We start from the raw sequence: 15526 nt of genomic DNA, 5'->3' as shown, positions 1-15526 counted from the left end.
ATATAAAAAAAAGGATACAAAAACTCTTTGACAGAATGTCTTACACTAAACATGGCAAAATGTATAAAATAACTAGAAAGAATATTTTACTTCAGAATCCGCATATATATATATATTGTAACCCACAATATTTATAGCGCGAGTCTATCGAGACGGTCATAACATTTTTTGCCCTGAAGTACGATTTACTTCATACTTGAACCTATATTAAATTGGTCGAAATTTTAATATTTTATAACCGGTATAAATTAATAAAAATTCAATCTCTCATTAATATAAATAATACTTTTACTGTGATTTACGAATAATAAAGTATATGTTGTTACCTTCTTGAGTGTACGTCCCACATATCACAAACAATGTAATTCCAAATAAATATGAAAACTTCATAATTTATAAACATCCAAGCAGGAGGCGTATTGTTAAAACCTTAAAACTAATAAAATAGTATTAAAATATAAAAATTTCTGCAAAAAATAGGAGGTAATGAATTATACTCTTCGCTACTAAATATATAGATCGCAAGCATCATGATGTGCCTTTCTGTCGGCACACTATATCAATTAAGCACGTCCTGTCCATTGCTCTGGTGCCAGACGCCTGTCTGTACCAATCCAAAATTTTAAGAATTGCAGGAATAGATATACACGAAATGCCGGTAACGAGATATTATTGTTTTTAAATAGAAATAAAACGAGAAAATCTTTTTTCGTATTTTTTCTTCTGTACAAAATTCTCTCGAACTAACTTTTAACTATATTTTATAGCGCGAACGGGCCTTGATCATGTAATTATAGGATCAATGAGGGCCATTGTAAAGAAATAAAGCAAGCTACAAAATACAACATAGTTTGCGCATTGCATTTCCAGTCCTTACATTCGTATTAAACCACATGTAATGCTGTTGGTTTATAACTTATGAGCACCAATAAAACCTTTTAAATCTTATCTTAAATTTTTTCATCTTGCGCCAGTTGCCAAGAATAAGAAGTGTTCAAATTGAACTCGCGATAGCGTTATTAGCTATTTTCAACATGACTACGAAACAAACTTAAAGCGGATGAAGTTTCTTCTAACACAAATTGTATTACTTGCTGTAGGACTATTCTGTCACGTATACTCCCATTTTGAGTTCTTTCGGCCAAATTAAATTACACTTTATTTGTGTGCACAAACTACGTCTAATTTCTTTCTCACGTTTTTTCTACATGTCGAAATGTCAAATGACGACCTTATTAAAAGTTATGCCGTCCAAGTATTTAGTTTTCGTCATTTCAATTGTATGGAAATCAAATACTTTTGAAATCAATTCTGCACAATGTCAAAGTATGCATAATATTTTTGACAACTAGATTATATTTAACTTGAAAATTACCCTAAATTTCTGCTTATATTTTACTGTGTACAATAATCTAGAAAAAGAAGTCGAAACTTGGAATAGAATCAACTCATTAGAGTAACTATATAACAGATGTTCCAAAGAAATATTTTTATAAAAATGAAACAAAACAATATTCAGTTTGATATTTTGTTGTTTTTGGTGAAACAAGAGTCCGATTTATAGATGGATTTCACAATCGTGATATTAAGACGTCCAAATGACGTGCAACATCACTACTATCATCATTAGTAAACGACGTTATACAAAAAAGAGAATTTCGACTCACTTAACCTTAATCATAAGTTAAAATGTTATTATTTAATATTAATACGGGAGTTTGGAAATTCCCAATAACAGGAGAATTCGACTTTATGGCGAATATTGAAACTTTGCCCTTTGTATAAAGAAATTGCATAAAAAGGGAGAAAATATATTAGATAAAAATATTCGGCTTGTAAAACGACTACTTCAAGTTTTGATCGCACAGAGCGACGGGATGTACAAGTAAATAAAAATTGTGCCAGAATAGTTACTTTTAGTTTTATCATCACACCTAATTGCACACGCCTGATTTATTTCCGAAAAAAAGTATTACACATGTCGCTCTATGTTCATTTAATCAACAGAGCCCCAGTGGGCGTTTTCTTCTTATTAATGTGAATTTAAAATATAAGATATTATTATATATTCTGCAGACCTAGCGTTACAGCACGTAACTTTAGATATAGACGATATTTGTCAATTTATCAAAAAATAAATAAAGTAAAAGTTGAATTACTCGATTGTTTTTTGTATTAAAACATTTGACGAACGGTTCATTTGAGAAGGCAAGGCTGTACCAGTGTTGTTTTTTGTGGTATTTTTCTCCACATCCTCTAAATCTGATAATGCAATAAATTTTTGAGCGAGATCTATTTTTAATTTAATAACCACATAATACCCAAAGAGCGGATTTATCACTTGACGAATACATTTTCATTTCTTTTTTTGATTCAAGGTTAAGCAAGTGCAGACAGTTCAATGAATGCAAACGATTCATTCAGTAGAATAATAATCATCGGAAGCAACGCCCATGCTTTATGAGAAATAAAATGAAAGTTAAGACAAATGGTGGTTTGTGGTAATTTAATTGCCGTCTCATCTGCGGTTAAAATGCAATGTGGAATCATGTCAGATCGTCCATGGGAACGAAATACTGCTATTCTGATGTCATAGCTACAATTGGAACTTTTTAAATATAACTATTGTGTATATCGGTAAGATGAAGAGCATAAAACCACACTACTTCAAGTATTAAACGTATTTGTAATGTATTTAGAACTCTTTAGAAGATGCACGTTTTTTTTGTGTGGCATAGTAAATAGGAGAAACGCGTTCGTGAACAAACTTGTTCACAAACAGTTTACTTATTAATTGCATTACCTATTACACATTACAGTGTGTGCTAGCAATCTATTCCGTTTCCCATCAAAAAAAGTAATAATGTCGGATGACGATAAAACTAATTTCCTGTTTGTTATTACTTTGAGGAGATCGCTTTCTGTGGAGCATGGAGAATCGGGGAAATTTTGTAAAGTAATTAAAAAGTCTTTTTCAATATGACATTCCGCTATTCGATTAGATTTGGCATATAGTTGCCGGAATGCCGTCTTGATCTGTGTGAAGCCAAACGACATTCACTTTTAATGTTTGGTTCGGCTTCAGTTTTGTTTAGATGCCATGATGCAATTGTTTGTATATGTAAATGACACGCAAGTGATGTAGCCTACAATCCTCGTTTACATGTAACTGATGTAAAATATAGCGGAAAAAATGCTTGATTCGATATTACTAACTTATTATTATTGTGATTCCAATATTAATTCTTATCTATATCATATCATAAAGTTCCTATGCGTATTCTACTCGAATTTATGAAAGTACATGTGGATTGTATATGTAATGTATAATTTTCACATCACAAAATTCACTTCGAGAAATTTCCGATTGTGGTTTGCAAAAGTCCCAGATGGAAGAAACTGCAGGGCTTACCTGGATCGGTATAAGTTTCCATTACTATAAATTATCTATTTGTGATTTATATCACATAGTAAACTGTATTTTTTGAATGGGTAATTTCGGTATTTATATATATAGCTTGAAGAATTCGGGCTTGAATTACTGGAAGATAAAACCTCGCTTTCTTACTTTTTATCCACTTCTTTCTACTTGATGTCTGTGCTCCCTCTTGTGAGTATATTTTATTGAATTCCCGTATTCATATTAAAAAGATGATAAAAGGCATTTTTAATATTTAATTTTAGCTTAAAAAGATTTCTTAGACCACAAAACGTTTCAAATACATGATAAAAAATATTATATATCATTGCTCTAACAAACTATATATATCTAGAATATAAAAATATTTATATCTTAATTATCTTATGCTTTCAACCACAAACAAACTATATATACAATGCTTGAGACCCATGCGCCTAACCTGCGTGAAGTAATTGTTAACTATTGTTTCTATGCGTCTCACAGATTTATACAAACCATTCTTGAACCTGGCCGGACTTTTTGAACAACAAGAACAGTTACTGTTTTTATCTTTCATTTCCGGGACGCTTTAGTAATGTTTTGATAGTATAATCATTTCAGAAATGTTTTGAAAAATAAACAAAAACAAGATGATCAAGTATACGGAGACAAAAGTCAAATGACTAATGTCAGCAAAATTCCATCCGGAGAAATGTACCGAATGTCATATTGAGGTGAATTATATATACCGGTATATATATTAAAACAGCGCCCCATTTGACTCAGGTAAATTTTCATGTTTTTTTATGACCAGTAAAATTAGCTCTTGGGTCTGTCTGCATAAATCTAAATTGCTGATAGTAGTAGTACCAAGTTTCTGAATTCGCTCTACATGTGGAGCAGTCGAGCACACTTCTCAACAACGTTGTTACAACAATAGATAGACGAACGAAAATAAACAAATGATAATTTGCTAGTTATAGCTACATTTATTTCTGTTGACTGAACTTCAAAAACTTTTTATTGAACTTTTCAGTAATTTCTTGTAATAATACTGATTATTTCTGAACACTCGATGCATATTTCGCAAACCTTTGTCCGTTTCGCATTCCTGAACACATAGATAGATACTCATAGTTCACTCTTTAGCGCAAATAGTATATATCAATCTCATACAGAATGTTATGCGTTTCGTTTTTACCACCGTCAGTCTAAGGGTCCTTTATTTATAAGAAATTAGTTGCTTGTTTTTTAATCTAAATTTGGCAATCAGTTTATTTTGGACATTGGTCAGTCCGGTTAGTGACTCCAACCGGAAATGCAGATTCCATCATATTGTTAACGATTTATGTCGACATTCGAAATTTCTAGTTTAAAAAACCGACTTAGTCACATTTACAAACATTTCGTGACCTTACATCATCGTTATTACAAAGCCAAAATTTCCAAATTCTTAACTTCAATTCCCCTTATAGTAATAAAATTAGGGATCATTCATTTCGCTTCCATTGCCAGTAATATACCAAATGTCTGAGTTTGGGGTCATTACAAATTAAACGCTTTGAATATTGAAAAAATTTAGATTCTAAGGAACTGATTGTAAATGTGATGATATCATTGAAATTTAAAATATTTTAGCTCTCGCTTTGCCGTTTTTGTCACCCCACACGCATCTGCTGAAAAAGTTCAATGAGTAATTCTGGCAAGTTACTTCACAAAGTTAATGAAGAAAAATAATAATGAACAAATTTTCGTTTTTTTTTTTGCTTTGGAAGTTATATTCAACTTTTCATGAAATTTTACAAATACAAATGTTATTATTTCTATGCTCCATCATATTAATTAAAATAAGACATTTAAATCATTAAATACTCCAATACATTCACATTCACCCCTCCCCCTAAATTTCGGCGAAAAGTGTGTTGGTTGTGTAGGTGGCTGTAATATTAAATGTTTAAGGTTGGAATTGAAGTTGTGATGGGCATTGTGTCTATTTTACTAGTGGTACTCCTTGCGTCACGTCACGAGTAAACCTTGGATTCGACCCATAATTACAATTTTTACATTTTATTGTATTATGAAAACAAATACTCTTTTTATCAAATTACCCAAAAAGTTTGGCCAAAAACTTATCTCATCGGTAATTCTTGGTATTTAGGGTGTTTTGAAGATTTTTTGTTATCACGAATAAATGTTAGTAATTTCTGGCTAAGTTTCAATAAATATTTGACAATATTCAAACTATCGGGTTGATGTTTTCGCAAACTGAAACCAGTTCAACTCGTGTAAAAAATGAAATTTCTAGCTAATATTACCATATCTTATAAAATACTAAGTGATTTAAGAGTCTTTCTGAACACAGAAGCAAATATATTTCTGTATTGTTTCGTCTGCTGACCAACGTCGGATCTCCCCATACGCCAAACATCGCAAAAGAATAGAAGAAATGTGAATTGTTGATCCCACAGGAACCCAGTCAAAAGCACATTTCACAAAATATTTTGACATTTTAACTTTGGAAAGTCAGACCGGAAATTTGCTTCCAAAAATGTCGATTAAACTCTAAGTTAACAGACGCTGTACTAATTCCTCGAGCATGAACGTTTACATCATTCCTAACTTTGTATGTAAGCGTGAATTTTTGTCGAAAAATAATAAATATTGATTTTTACTTGTGGTTTCAAACTAGACTTTGAAGACGCTTGTTGAAGTATGGGAACGTGTAGCTGGTATAACGTGACAAATGACTTTGTATGTATTCCCATTCAAAAGTGATGACATCCTTGACACTACACGTTTGTATGCTAATATGTTATACCGAGCGTGAGACATGTCATGGCATAGGGTTATTCTTCTGTCAAGATGTGTCAGATAGAGAACAACGTCATACAATACACATTGTGAGACATATGAGGTCACGCATATTGTTGACTTCCAAATATAGACAAATGAAAATGAAAATGCCGGTCAAACTTGAATAAAAAAATTTTGAATCTCAATTTACAATATTCAAATTACTAATTGAAAGTCAACAATTTCAGGTCTGAAAATTATATTTATGTTAAAGAATAGAACATCATTTTACAGAGCCAGATGAATAAACAAAACTTTTCATGTTGTCAGTGCACTTATAGAAAAGGTGTGTTACATGTGAAACATCTGTCAAACATCAAATCATTACCGAGGGACCTATTCAGGTTTTTTTTTAACATGAATTGTAATACTGATGGGTCTCAAACATATTTGAAAATTATAGAGTTCATGAATTCTTAGGTTCGACATTCTGAAATGATACAATACTTTTGGGTGAGAAAGACAAAAACTGTAATTTTAATAAAATATCTTCGCATACACTTAATGTCACAAAATTCGCATTAATTGTTTTCATATAAGTTTGCGAAACGCTACTGAGGAAAGACAATTTGGGACGACATAAAAAGCTATTTTGATTTAATACTATAATCTTAAAAAATTGCGAAAAAAAGAAATTATCAATGGTTCAGGATTCAGAAAAGATTTTTATCGCTAGCATCACATGTTTAAACCACTTCCACTAACTGTGCGATTCCGGTATCAATAGTTGCAGTATTAGAATAATTATAAAGATTTCCAATGATATAAGAATCATATTAAATTAGGGTATTCTTCTGTTTGAAGGCGAATTGCGATTCCTACTATTTAATTTTGTGTCTTATTTGATTACCACGCCACAAATGATCATCTTCAACTTAAACCCACATTCTATGCGTAATGAACATATAACATGTACGTCTACTAATATTGTTATAAAAATAAGTTACGTAGTTTAGGACATGATATGAGTTTGTTAAAGGGACAAATGATGAAACGGAATCGAAAAAAATGAAGTGACTATGAAAACATATCAATAATATTAGTAATATACGAAACTCTTTATTAGCCCAATTTACCTTATAAAGCGATAATCACCAACTTGCGAAGTCAGAAATGTAAGTTTACAATATTGGATGACTTTCATTGTTTCATTTTATTCGTGCCACTTTTATTATATTTTATCTATAATTAATATTCCTTCCCTTGTGTTACACTGAATTACAGAACTTACAATCTTACATTATTCCCAGTTATTAAATCGGATATTTTTTGCATCTTGATAACATCCTAACCCGGAGGTTTGCGATTGTGATCAGCGTTGGGAATGCGCCCACCATCCACCATCTATCTAAAACCCTATAGTAGGAGCTGATAAGTTTAAATCTCCAGAACGTGCTCGTGTCACAGATGATTATATAGTGCATGAATTCTTTGGTTCGACATTCTAAGTTCAAAAATGATATATACAATATTTTTGGGAAAGAAAGACAAATACTGTGTTTTTTTATTAAAATGCATGTATTCAAGCGATCCGACCTCAAATTTACTCAGCGAGACATTAATTTGGTGCTTATAAGTGTTTTTGCTTGCTATAGAAATTAAAACAGGCAAACTATTTAAGTCAAGAAACACCGACTTGATATTTCCGTTCGAGGTTAGGAATCATCCGAAGTTATTCGATTTGACTGCAATACAGCGCAAAATTTCTTCTGTCTACTTTTTTATTGTAGCAGTCGTGCTTTTAAATATATACATTTTACTACATTAATCTACTTTCAATTTGATAAACTTTATCAAATGAGGCTGACGGACATGACTTTCCGTGTCCAAATCGGTGAAGCATAATAACGATTTCTCAGAGCGGAGAAGCGTTACAGAAGCGGTAACGCTTGGCGAAATGAAAAAGTGTTTCAATAAATTATAATAAAACAGTAAATATATATCATATTATTATCACAGTTAATTTGTAAAATCACTCTTTTCATATTTACACAACAAAAATTTGAAAGTGCGGCGGAGAAAAAAAAGGAAGCCCAATCAATAAGTCAAGTCCATGCATCTGGAAACAAAATAAATAGCTAACAAATCCGATACCCGACAAGGACAAGTTACCAGATGAGAAGCCGCGGTTCGCCATATGACAAAGACGTCCCATCGGCTTTCCTGTCCCGCGGGATAAATATGTGAAGTCATGTCAAAAAATGGACGGTCGGTTACGCCAATATACAAAATATTTAATTAGTTCTACTATTTCCTGTTATGAATATTAAAATTCCTTCCTATTCTTCAACTCTCATCATACATGTTTGTAAATATTTGTATTCATCTTGTGGAATATATGACCGCGCTCGTCATCGCAACATCGTCTTGCCTGGGATTGTAAATCCCGCTCAGAATAGAAATGTGCGAGAGAAATGCTGGACTCCTCACTGGTCAGTTAAGATTCCATTCATATGTTAGGATGATTTATTTCGAACTCCGGCGTGGTTTTTGTAATTTGGAATACCTACTATAAATAAATTCCACGCAATAGCGCCTGAGAAATTGACCCGCATTTTATGCTAGACTCTATTGTTGCCATTTCTTTTGTCGCATACAATTTATGATTAACAACTCGAGTGTAGACAAAGAATTTCTACATAGCGGTATGTCATTTATTGATACGTTTTTTAGAACCTAATTATTTTGTGTTCTGGTCCTACCCCCCAACGTTGGTTTTTGGCAAATGCTGTCTCAAACAAATTTTTACTTCTTTCGTAAGATATATCGTAAAAACACACAAAAATGAGATTTATACCCTATGGACCTTTCCCCGACCTTTGACCCCCGAAAAATTCCTCCTATACTTTACCATTGGAAAATTTTCGGGGCTATTTTAAGAGTGCTTTTGCGAGTTTGCGCCTATAAAATGGGCATGTGTTTCAAACCATCATTATGATTCATGGCATACGACAATCTGTTTTTTGAAAGTACCGGTAAAGAATTTCAGGCTAATCTATCACAGCTATTTCTACACTAATTTTTATTACTGCAATTAAATTAAAACTCCTAGAAAGACAGAGTGATCATTGAATTATCTGATTTATATTTAAGTTTCCGAAACACAACTGAAAACTAACGAATAGAGTTCAAAAAAACGAGGTAATGTTTACAACCACGCTTGGAAATCTGTCTGAGTGAGAAAAGTGTCTGAGCGGATGTGAAAAGGGGGCATTGTTACGTCACTTTTTGCATCTTGCTGATTTGCCAATGTCACGAAGTAAACAAGGAAGTCGATGCTCGGGGAAAGGTCCATTCCCTTCCCTTCACACCAGAACATGGAATATGAACGTGCCATAAACTGAATATTGTATATATCGTCGTTGTGTCGTACCTGTTTATTGTGCAAGAGTTTTATTTGTATATTTCATGTCTGTTGTTCTACTATAACGCGGCAGTCCAAAACTGCAGTTATACTTGTTCGGGTGCATGTCGCACATCTGTGACTTAGTCCAGTACGGTGTTGAACATGTATCCCGTCTCTGTTATGCCGTTTTATTATTATGCAGATACTGTTACATTTTTGAGGCAAATAAACATACTTACATACATACAATTATAAAGTCTCGTGAATTTGATTCAGGGTATTTTATATCTCGTTATTTATGTATATTCAAGACGCCGAGCACTACCAATACCAACTAGTGGCAACAAACTCATGCCACTGGCATCATTGGGCCGCCACATAAAAATTTGTATTTAGTAATCATCAAAGTGACTATAATATAGTATTATAGTCATTTTGGTAATCATATCAGGAGCGCAAATCGATTAATCAGCAGCGTATCGCCCAGGTACCGGTTCCGTAGCAATCCAGGTTTATTCTAGGAATGATAGCTAGCTAATAGTTGAGGAGATGAACCAGAAGCCGGCTATAGATCAGCATCAGCTGGTATATGGTATCATTTTCCACATGGAATTTAGTGACAAAGACCTCTATCTGGAAAATATTGAATAGACCAAATGATTTTGAGTTAGGCAATGAAATAAATACTGAAAAATGTGAAGTTGTTCATACTTACATTTTTAGCCAACAGGTTTGCCATACCAATTAACAATTTCAAAGTTGTAATACAGTAATTCACAAATTTCATATATAAATAAAATATCAATTACATTTCAAAATATTTTACGAAAGCAAATATACAAGATCAACTTTTTTCAATTCCCACAAAAAATTACTTATGTCTATATCATGTTTGTTTTCTGCAGCGATTGAAATGAATTCTGAACAAAATGCCCAAAAAAATACAGAAGAAAAAACAGTGTCAAAGTCACCCATTTCCTTTAACTACTTTTGAAAGGAAGGATCTAAACTCGTGGACTTTTTACACTGCGGATATACATCAACTTACTGTGGTTGTGAAGGACAAGGATGAAGCAGATGCAATGCATGAAATGGTGGGTTCACAAATCAGTGACCAGATGAAGAGTCTTGTATATATGCATATACATACCTAGTGAATTCAAAGCACCATTGAATCTATAATATTTGATTTGATTACCTAATGAATAAATTATTTTTTCTTCGAGAAAATATACCTGGATGGATTATAAAAATTGATAGAATTATATGTCAGGACTTAATTACGGTACATTCATTTTTTGTGTAAAGGCACTGTCAGAAGTGTTGAAGGCCCCCTATATAATCTTTTCACAAAGATTGGTATGGTGTATGTAACTTAATAGTGTTTAAATTGTTCATCCACAACCAAGTCACTGTGGATATAACATGAAGTTGAAACTCTTACTTCATGTAGTTCATATCAGTACCATAGAAAGTCGCAGATTCCATCAATGACCAGTTAAGCTTTTGTTTTTACAATACTAAGTCTGACCATTACATGGGTATCTCGTTTCTCAATAACATAGTCATTCTATCATGTTTTTAAGGGTTCATTTGGTACATGGGCCGATGATGATACAATGAATATAGAGGGGGCTTCGGCAAAGGACACTACTAGAAAAAAATTTATCATGACATATGAAGAAGCATTTTTCCTGTCATTCGCACTCGGCTGTCTATTCATTCGTTATGAATCAAAAGAAATTGATATATCAGAGCAAGTGTTTTATTATTTGTCACTATATTGTATACTTCTCAACAAATGAGAAAAGAAAATTAATAAAAAGCAATTTCTCAAAGATATGACCATGCAGTTGGCCGACCGAATTAGTCAACACAAATGATTTGTACATTCAACTAAGGCCTAACAATACTGCACAAACTCAAATTGAAACCATTTTAATTAAATGCCTGTTTTATTTATTTATTCCATATTACCAATGCTTTGAAAAACTATTATTACCCATTTATTTTTTAATTTTTAGGCAGTGGAATTTGTTTTGCTCCAAGAAGAAAAGATTTCCTGTTACTTATGCAGTTTATCATCATTTTCGAACAAAAGGTTGGGTTCCAAAAGAAGGATTGAAATTTGGGACCGATTACATTCTATATAAACATGGACCATCATATACTCATGCTGCTTATGCTGTTATCATTCAGGAAGTAAATGATGATTTAACGGTAATTACTTTTGTAAATCATTGACTTGAAAATATTATCCAGTGAAATCCTGGATATCTAAAGCAGCCCTCGTTTTAAGAATTTTCAAAGGCCAAGTTCTCCTTTCTTACCATGTTCTGAATCAAAAAGATATTCGATTCACCTTGTATAATATTGGGATAATCACAATTTTTCTGGTAAAATTATAAATTCACAATATTCTAACCCAACACAGTGTAATACAGTGAAGGGTTAGCAAACGCTCTGTCAACTCAATATCTGAGCCTATATTCCTTGCGTTCACACAGAATTCTGACCGGTCAAGCAGACATTTAACATGGACTTCCATGGCTGGACTGGGAAGACTTGTTTCATCAGTATCAAAAAGTTTACTCATATGTTCAATCACATCAACAAATATTGACACAAGTTCACCAAACTGCTTGAAACAAATGAACATATATGAAACAGTTTTCTCTCGATGGATGTCATCCAAGGAACAAGAAGATGAGTTGGATGTTGACACAGTGTTTTGAGTTGATTATGTCACTTCTATGTATTAGCCTCAGCTGCTTCTTTTTCTACCTCTTCCGCTTTCTTCATTTCATCTAGAAAGATGATGATCCGCTTCTAAAATCAAAACGAGGGTTGGTTGGTGAAATGGTGTTAGAAGCCTATGCTGGTTGTGGATTTCTAGTGGGTGTTGTGGTGCAGGACAGCCTTGAACTTAACTGGCATTGCAATCTGGTAAAAATAGAACTCAATAAACTAATTTATCGGAGAAATTGTGATAAAATCCAACCTGAACATTACTATTACAAAACATAATTGAGCTGATGCATTATTATAGTCTTTCAAAAATAGGAATTGAGCATTTCCACTTTGAAGTTTCACAAAATGAGGCCAGACATTAGGACAATATAGTTCACTTAACTGCTGATCAGTTGCATACCCGTCAAAGACTGGTAAACTGACGAGAGATCATAGTTTGCCATATGGTTAGGCAATCTTATCGACTCTTCGTGTTACGAAATTTTGTTCTATTCTATAAACTATCCAATATCTTACGCATATCTGTTTTTGTATTTCCATATTTTTATTCGCATAAAGTCCAGGAGGTGAAGGTGTTCCATCTAAATAAATATTCCATTAAATCTGAAAGATACTAACGAATATCCAACTTGATAGCTGCAGTTTGGACATTGGGTACTCAATTTATTGCATACAAAATATTTCATCACTAAGACTTGAATTACCAGAAATAAATTATATCCTACAAATAATTCCATGAAATTGATAGTAACCTGCCCCAAAGCTGAAACATATGTTCAATACAGTGGTAAAAACTACATGAAATTTTCACAGAAAAATTATTTGCTATATTATTACATTCCTGTATGAGCTATATAGGAACCGAAACTGGTAAGAACATTGCAGGTTATTTCGCCGGTCCCTAATAACTCGTATCATTCCCATTAATGAATTTACCTGAAAAAGACCAGTCTGGTATGGTCACCATATCACTACTTCTGTCACCGACTCTATTGTTGTGTTTTTTCAGTCTAAATTCATTTCTGAAAAGAATAACAGGATAATTGATTCACCATAAGTTTAATGAGAGTTTTAACCAAATCGACATGAGAAGTGATAAGAAGCTAATTGTATAAGAAGCTGATTGCTAAAGTCTCATGTGTACTGCATAAAATAGTGTTCAGCCGAAACATCTAATAATATTTTTGAATATATTCAAATTGGGTCCAATTTTGACAAAAACCAGGGCAGAGGTATTGCTGTATTGGCTACTCAATAAGTACATGGGATTACAAAATACAGAACAGTCAGGTTTTACAGTGGTTTTATAATGTTTACATGCATGATTTTTGATTATATCATCACAAAAGAATGGTGAGTTTTCAGATAAAAAATCGAGAATTTGAAATAACAAATAAAATTATTTTGATCGGTTTTATACAATGTTGATTTATTTTCAGTACCGGTACCTATTTTACTGTTTTAAGTTGTATATTCTCAATACAGTGATAGTGCAAAAGGATAAATCAATTGAGCCACAGTGTAATAAAAAAAAAAACTACGTAAGTGATTATTGCCAAAACATAACTTACTTTTTCCATCTTGCTAGGGCTGCAGATGTGCAGGAAAGACATCTTATGTGAATGTTTGGATGACATAAAGCCACTGAAATTCCTCTGGCTGTTATCGCACAAGCAGCCATTTCAAATACACACTTGCCAAACAAAGTTACACTTTAAACCAACTGATTCCAAACTTTTTCGAGAACTTATATATATGAGGCCGCTGTATAACTTAGTCCTGTAGTCCCAGAGCTTTTGCATGAATGGGGATTGATTGAAATGAACCTTCGGCTGTTTACTCAACCTTTAACCCCGCAAACATCTCCTATTGCTAGTTTTTATCAAATAAGTACGGTAGCCTATGTATACGGTATGTCGATATGTATGTACGTTTATTTGCTTCAAAATGGAACAGTATCTGCATAATAATTAAACAGTGTAAAAGATACGGGATATATATTCAAGATACATTGGGTGAAATAAACTCCACGTTGATTCTAAAAAACGACATCACACAGGACGAAAATTCAGGAAAGTCGCCAGAACTTCAAATGGTGTTTGACCCCTTTTTGCGCTAAAGGTTTTCAGTTTCATTAAACCTTCCCAAGGTCGAGCTATTTTTATATATTTACGACTGAACAGCTATCAAACACCACAATATTGTGATTTTGCAGAAATATATATTTTGTATGGGGGATATATTTTGTCTGTTTTTTTGCCCCGAATAAGTATAAAATATTATCCATTTTTGATTAGAAGGCGCCAAAGAGGACATCATCAACTTCGGCACCACCGCGGGTGAAAAGAGCGATTTCAGCTGTCGTGTAGTCAGGTTATATGTATATATATAAGTTCATTTGCTAATTGATTGTATAGTACGGTATATAGATAAAATGTGATAAGGTGTTTCTCCAATCTTCTGTTTTCTCATAACATACAATTAGATTACAATTTCAAACAGTGTGAAATATTACTTTTTATGAATGCATTATTTATCTTCTAATATTGTCTAAATCAATATTATTTTATGAAAATCTAATAGAAAAAAAAATGTGAACGTACGGTATTTTGTTTACAAGTGAAATATGATGTAAATGTATGGGTATTGTATATTGATTTTTCTTCACCTAAACGGAATACAGACCATGCAATTGTATTCCGATATCAATTACTATAACTGTATAACCAAAATTGGAAATGGCATATAAATACTATCAATTCACTTTCATCTGGACAAAAATTATATAAATAATTTAATTCCATATTGGCACTGGAATTCTATTTGGCAATAAAAATAAAAAGTTTACAAGTTTAGGTCAATTGTGGTGGGGTTTCTATGTTCTAATTGTACAAGATTTTTACAATCCTTTATTATATTTTAAAATTTAAAATGTGCCGATAGATTACTAGGGTCTTGTGTAGATCCGTACCTAACGTACTTCTAGCAGGCGTAGCATAACAATCTTCTGACATGCCAATCCTAACCCTCACCTGACTACGCCATCCAAAAATTACGTCAATACGACGTCACAATCACGTCATAGAGCTTGCCAAATACTCGTACGATCGCCCGAAATGGCATCGGCACTGACGATAAAGAACTGAGTAACGTCAGCGATCTCTTTCCTATCGGGA

At 32.8% G+C, this 15526-nt stretch overlaps 3 protein-coding genes across 4 annotated transcripts in view; 1 reads left to right on the top strand and 2 right to left on the bottom strand.

Annotated features, from left to right (window-relative positions):
• The window catches only part of LOC120338875 (MAM and LDL-receptor class A domain-containing protein 1-like), a 29152-nt gene extending 28684 nt beyond the window's left edge, over nt 1-468 (bottom strand). For both annotated transcript variants that reach the window (XM_039406853.2, XM_039406854.2), the window contains exon 1: nt 327-468. In XM_039406853.2, the coding sequence (XP_039262787.2) occupies nt 327-390 (64 nt within the window). In that variant the 5' untranslated portion in view covers nt 391-468. The remainder of the gene's footprint in view (nt 1-326) is intronic.
• Nucleotides 469-10311: 9843 nt separating this feature from the next.
• LOC120338876 (tRNA-splicing endonuclease subunit Sen2-like) lies at nt 10312-12334 on the top strand. The gene is made up of 5 exons (XM_078115898.1): nt 10312-10329; nt 10505-10693; nt 11186-11359; nt 11628-11819; nt 12107-12334. The coding sequence occupies exons 2-5, from the start codon at nt 10529-10531 to the stop codon at nt 12332-12334; spliced, it is 759 nt and encodes a 252-aa protein (XP_077972024.1). The 5' UTR covers nt 10312-10329; nt 10505-10528.
• LOC120338877 (large ribosomal subunit protein mL52-like) lies at nt 12147-14454 on the bottom strand. The gene is made up of 4 exons (XM_039406857.2): nt 13922-14454; nt 13287-13372; nt 12867-12931; nt 12147-12428 (listed from the first exon to the last, which is right to left on the bottom strand). The coding sequence occupies exons 1-4, from the start codon at nt 14029-14031 to the stop codon at nt 12351-12353; spliced, it is 339 nt and encodes a 112-aa protein (XP_039262791.1). The 5' UTR covers nt 14032-14454; the 3' UTR covers nt 12147-12350.
• Nucleotides 14455-15526: the final 1072 nt, after the last annotated feature.

Source organism: Styela clava, chromosome 9, assembly GCF_964204865.1.
Source record: "Styela clava chromosome 9, kaStyClav1.hap1.2, whole genome shotgun sequence".
Classification (NCBI taxonomy): domain Eukaryota; kingdom Metazoa; phylum Chordata; class Ascidiacea; order Stolidobranchia; family Styelidae; genus Styela; species Styela clava.
Note: the sequence above shows the minus strand (reverse complement) of the source record. Positions and strands in the feature narration are given on the sequence as shown.

What these genes read in the sequence shown, in the direction of transcription:
- LOC120338876 (XM_078115898.1), top strand. Translation starts at nt 10,529, where the DNA reads ATGCCCAAAAAAATACAGAAGAAAAAACAGTGTCAAAGTCACCCATTT. An exon ending in CAGATGCAATGCATGAAATG is followed by an intron (nt 10,694 to 11,185) that starts GTGGGTTCACAA and finishes CATGTTTTTAAG; the next exon opens with GGTTCATTTGGTACATGGGC. An exon ending in AAGTAAATGATGATTTAACG is followed by an intron (nt 11,820 to 12,106) that starts GTAATTACTTTT and finishes GCGTTCACACAG; the next exon opens with AATTCTGACCGGTCAAGCAG.
- LOC120338877 (XM_039406857.2), bottom strand. Translation starts at nt 14,031, where the DNA reads ATGGCTGCTTGTGCGATAACAGCCAGAGGAATTTCAGTGGCTTTATGT. An exon ending in GCCCTAGCAAGATGGAAAAA is followed by an intron (nt 13,373 to 13,921) that starts GTAAGTTATGTT and finishes TATTCTTTTCAG; the next exon opens with AAATGAATTTAGACTGAAAA. An exon ending in ACCAGACTGGTCTTTTTCAG is followed by an intron (nt 12,932 to 13,286) that starts GTAAATTCATTA and finishes ATATTTATTTAG; the next exon opens with ATGGAACACCTTCACCTCCT.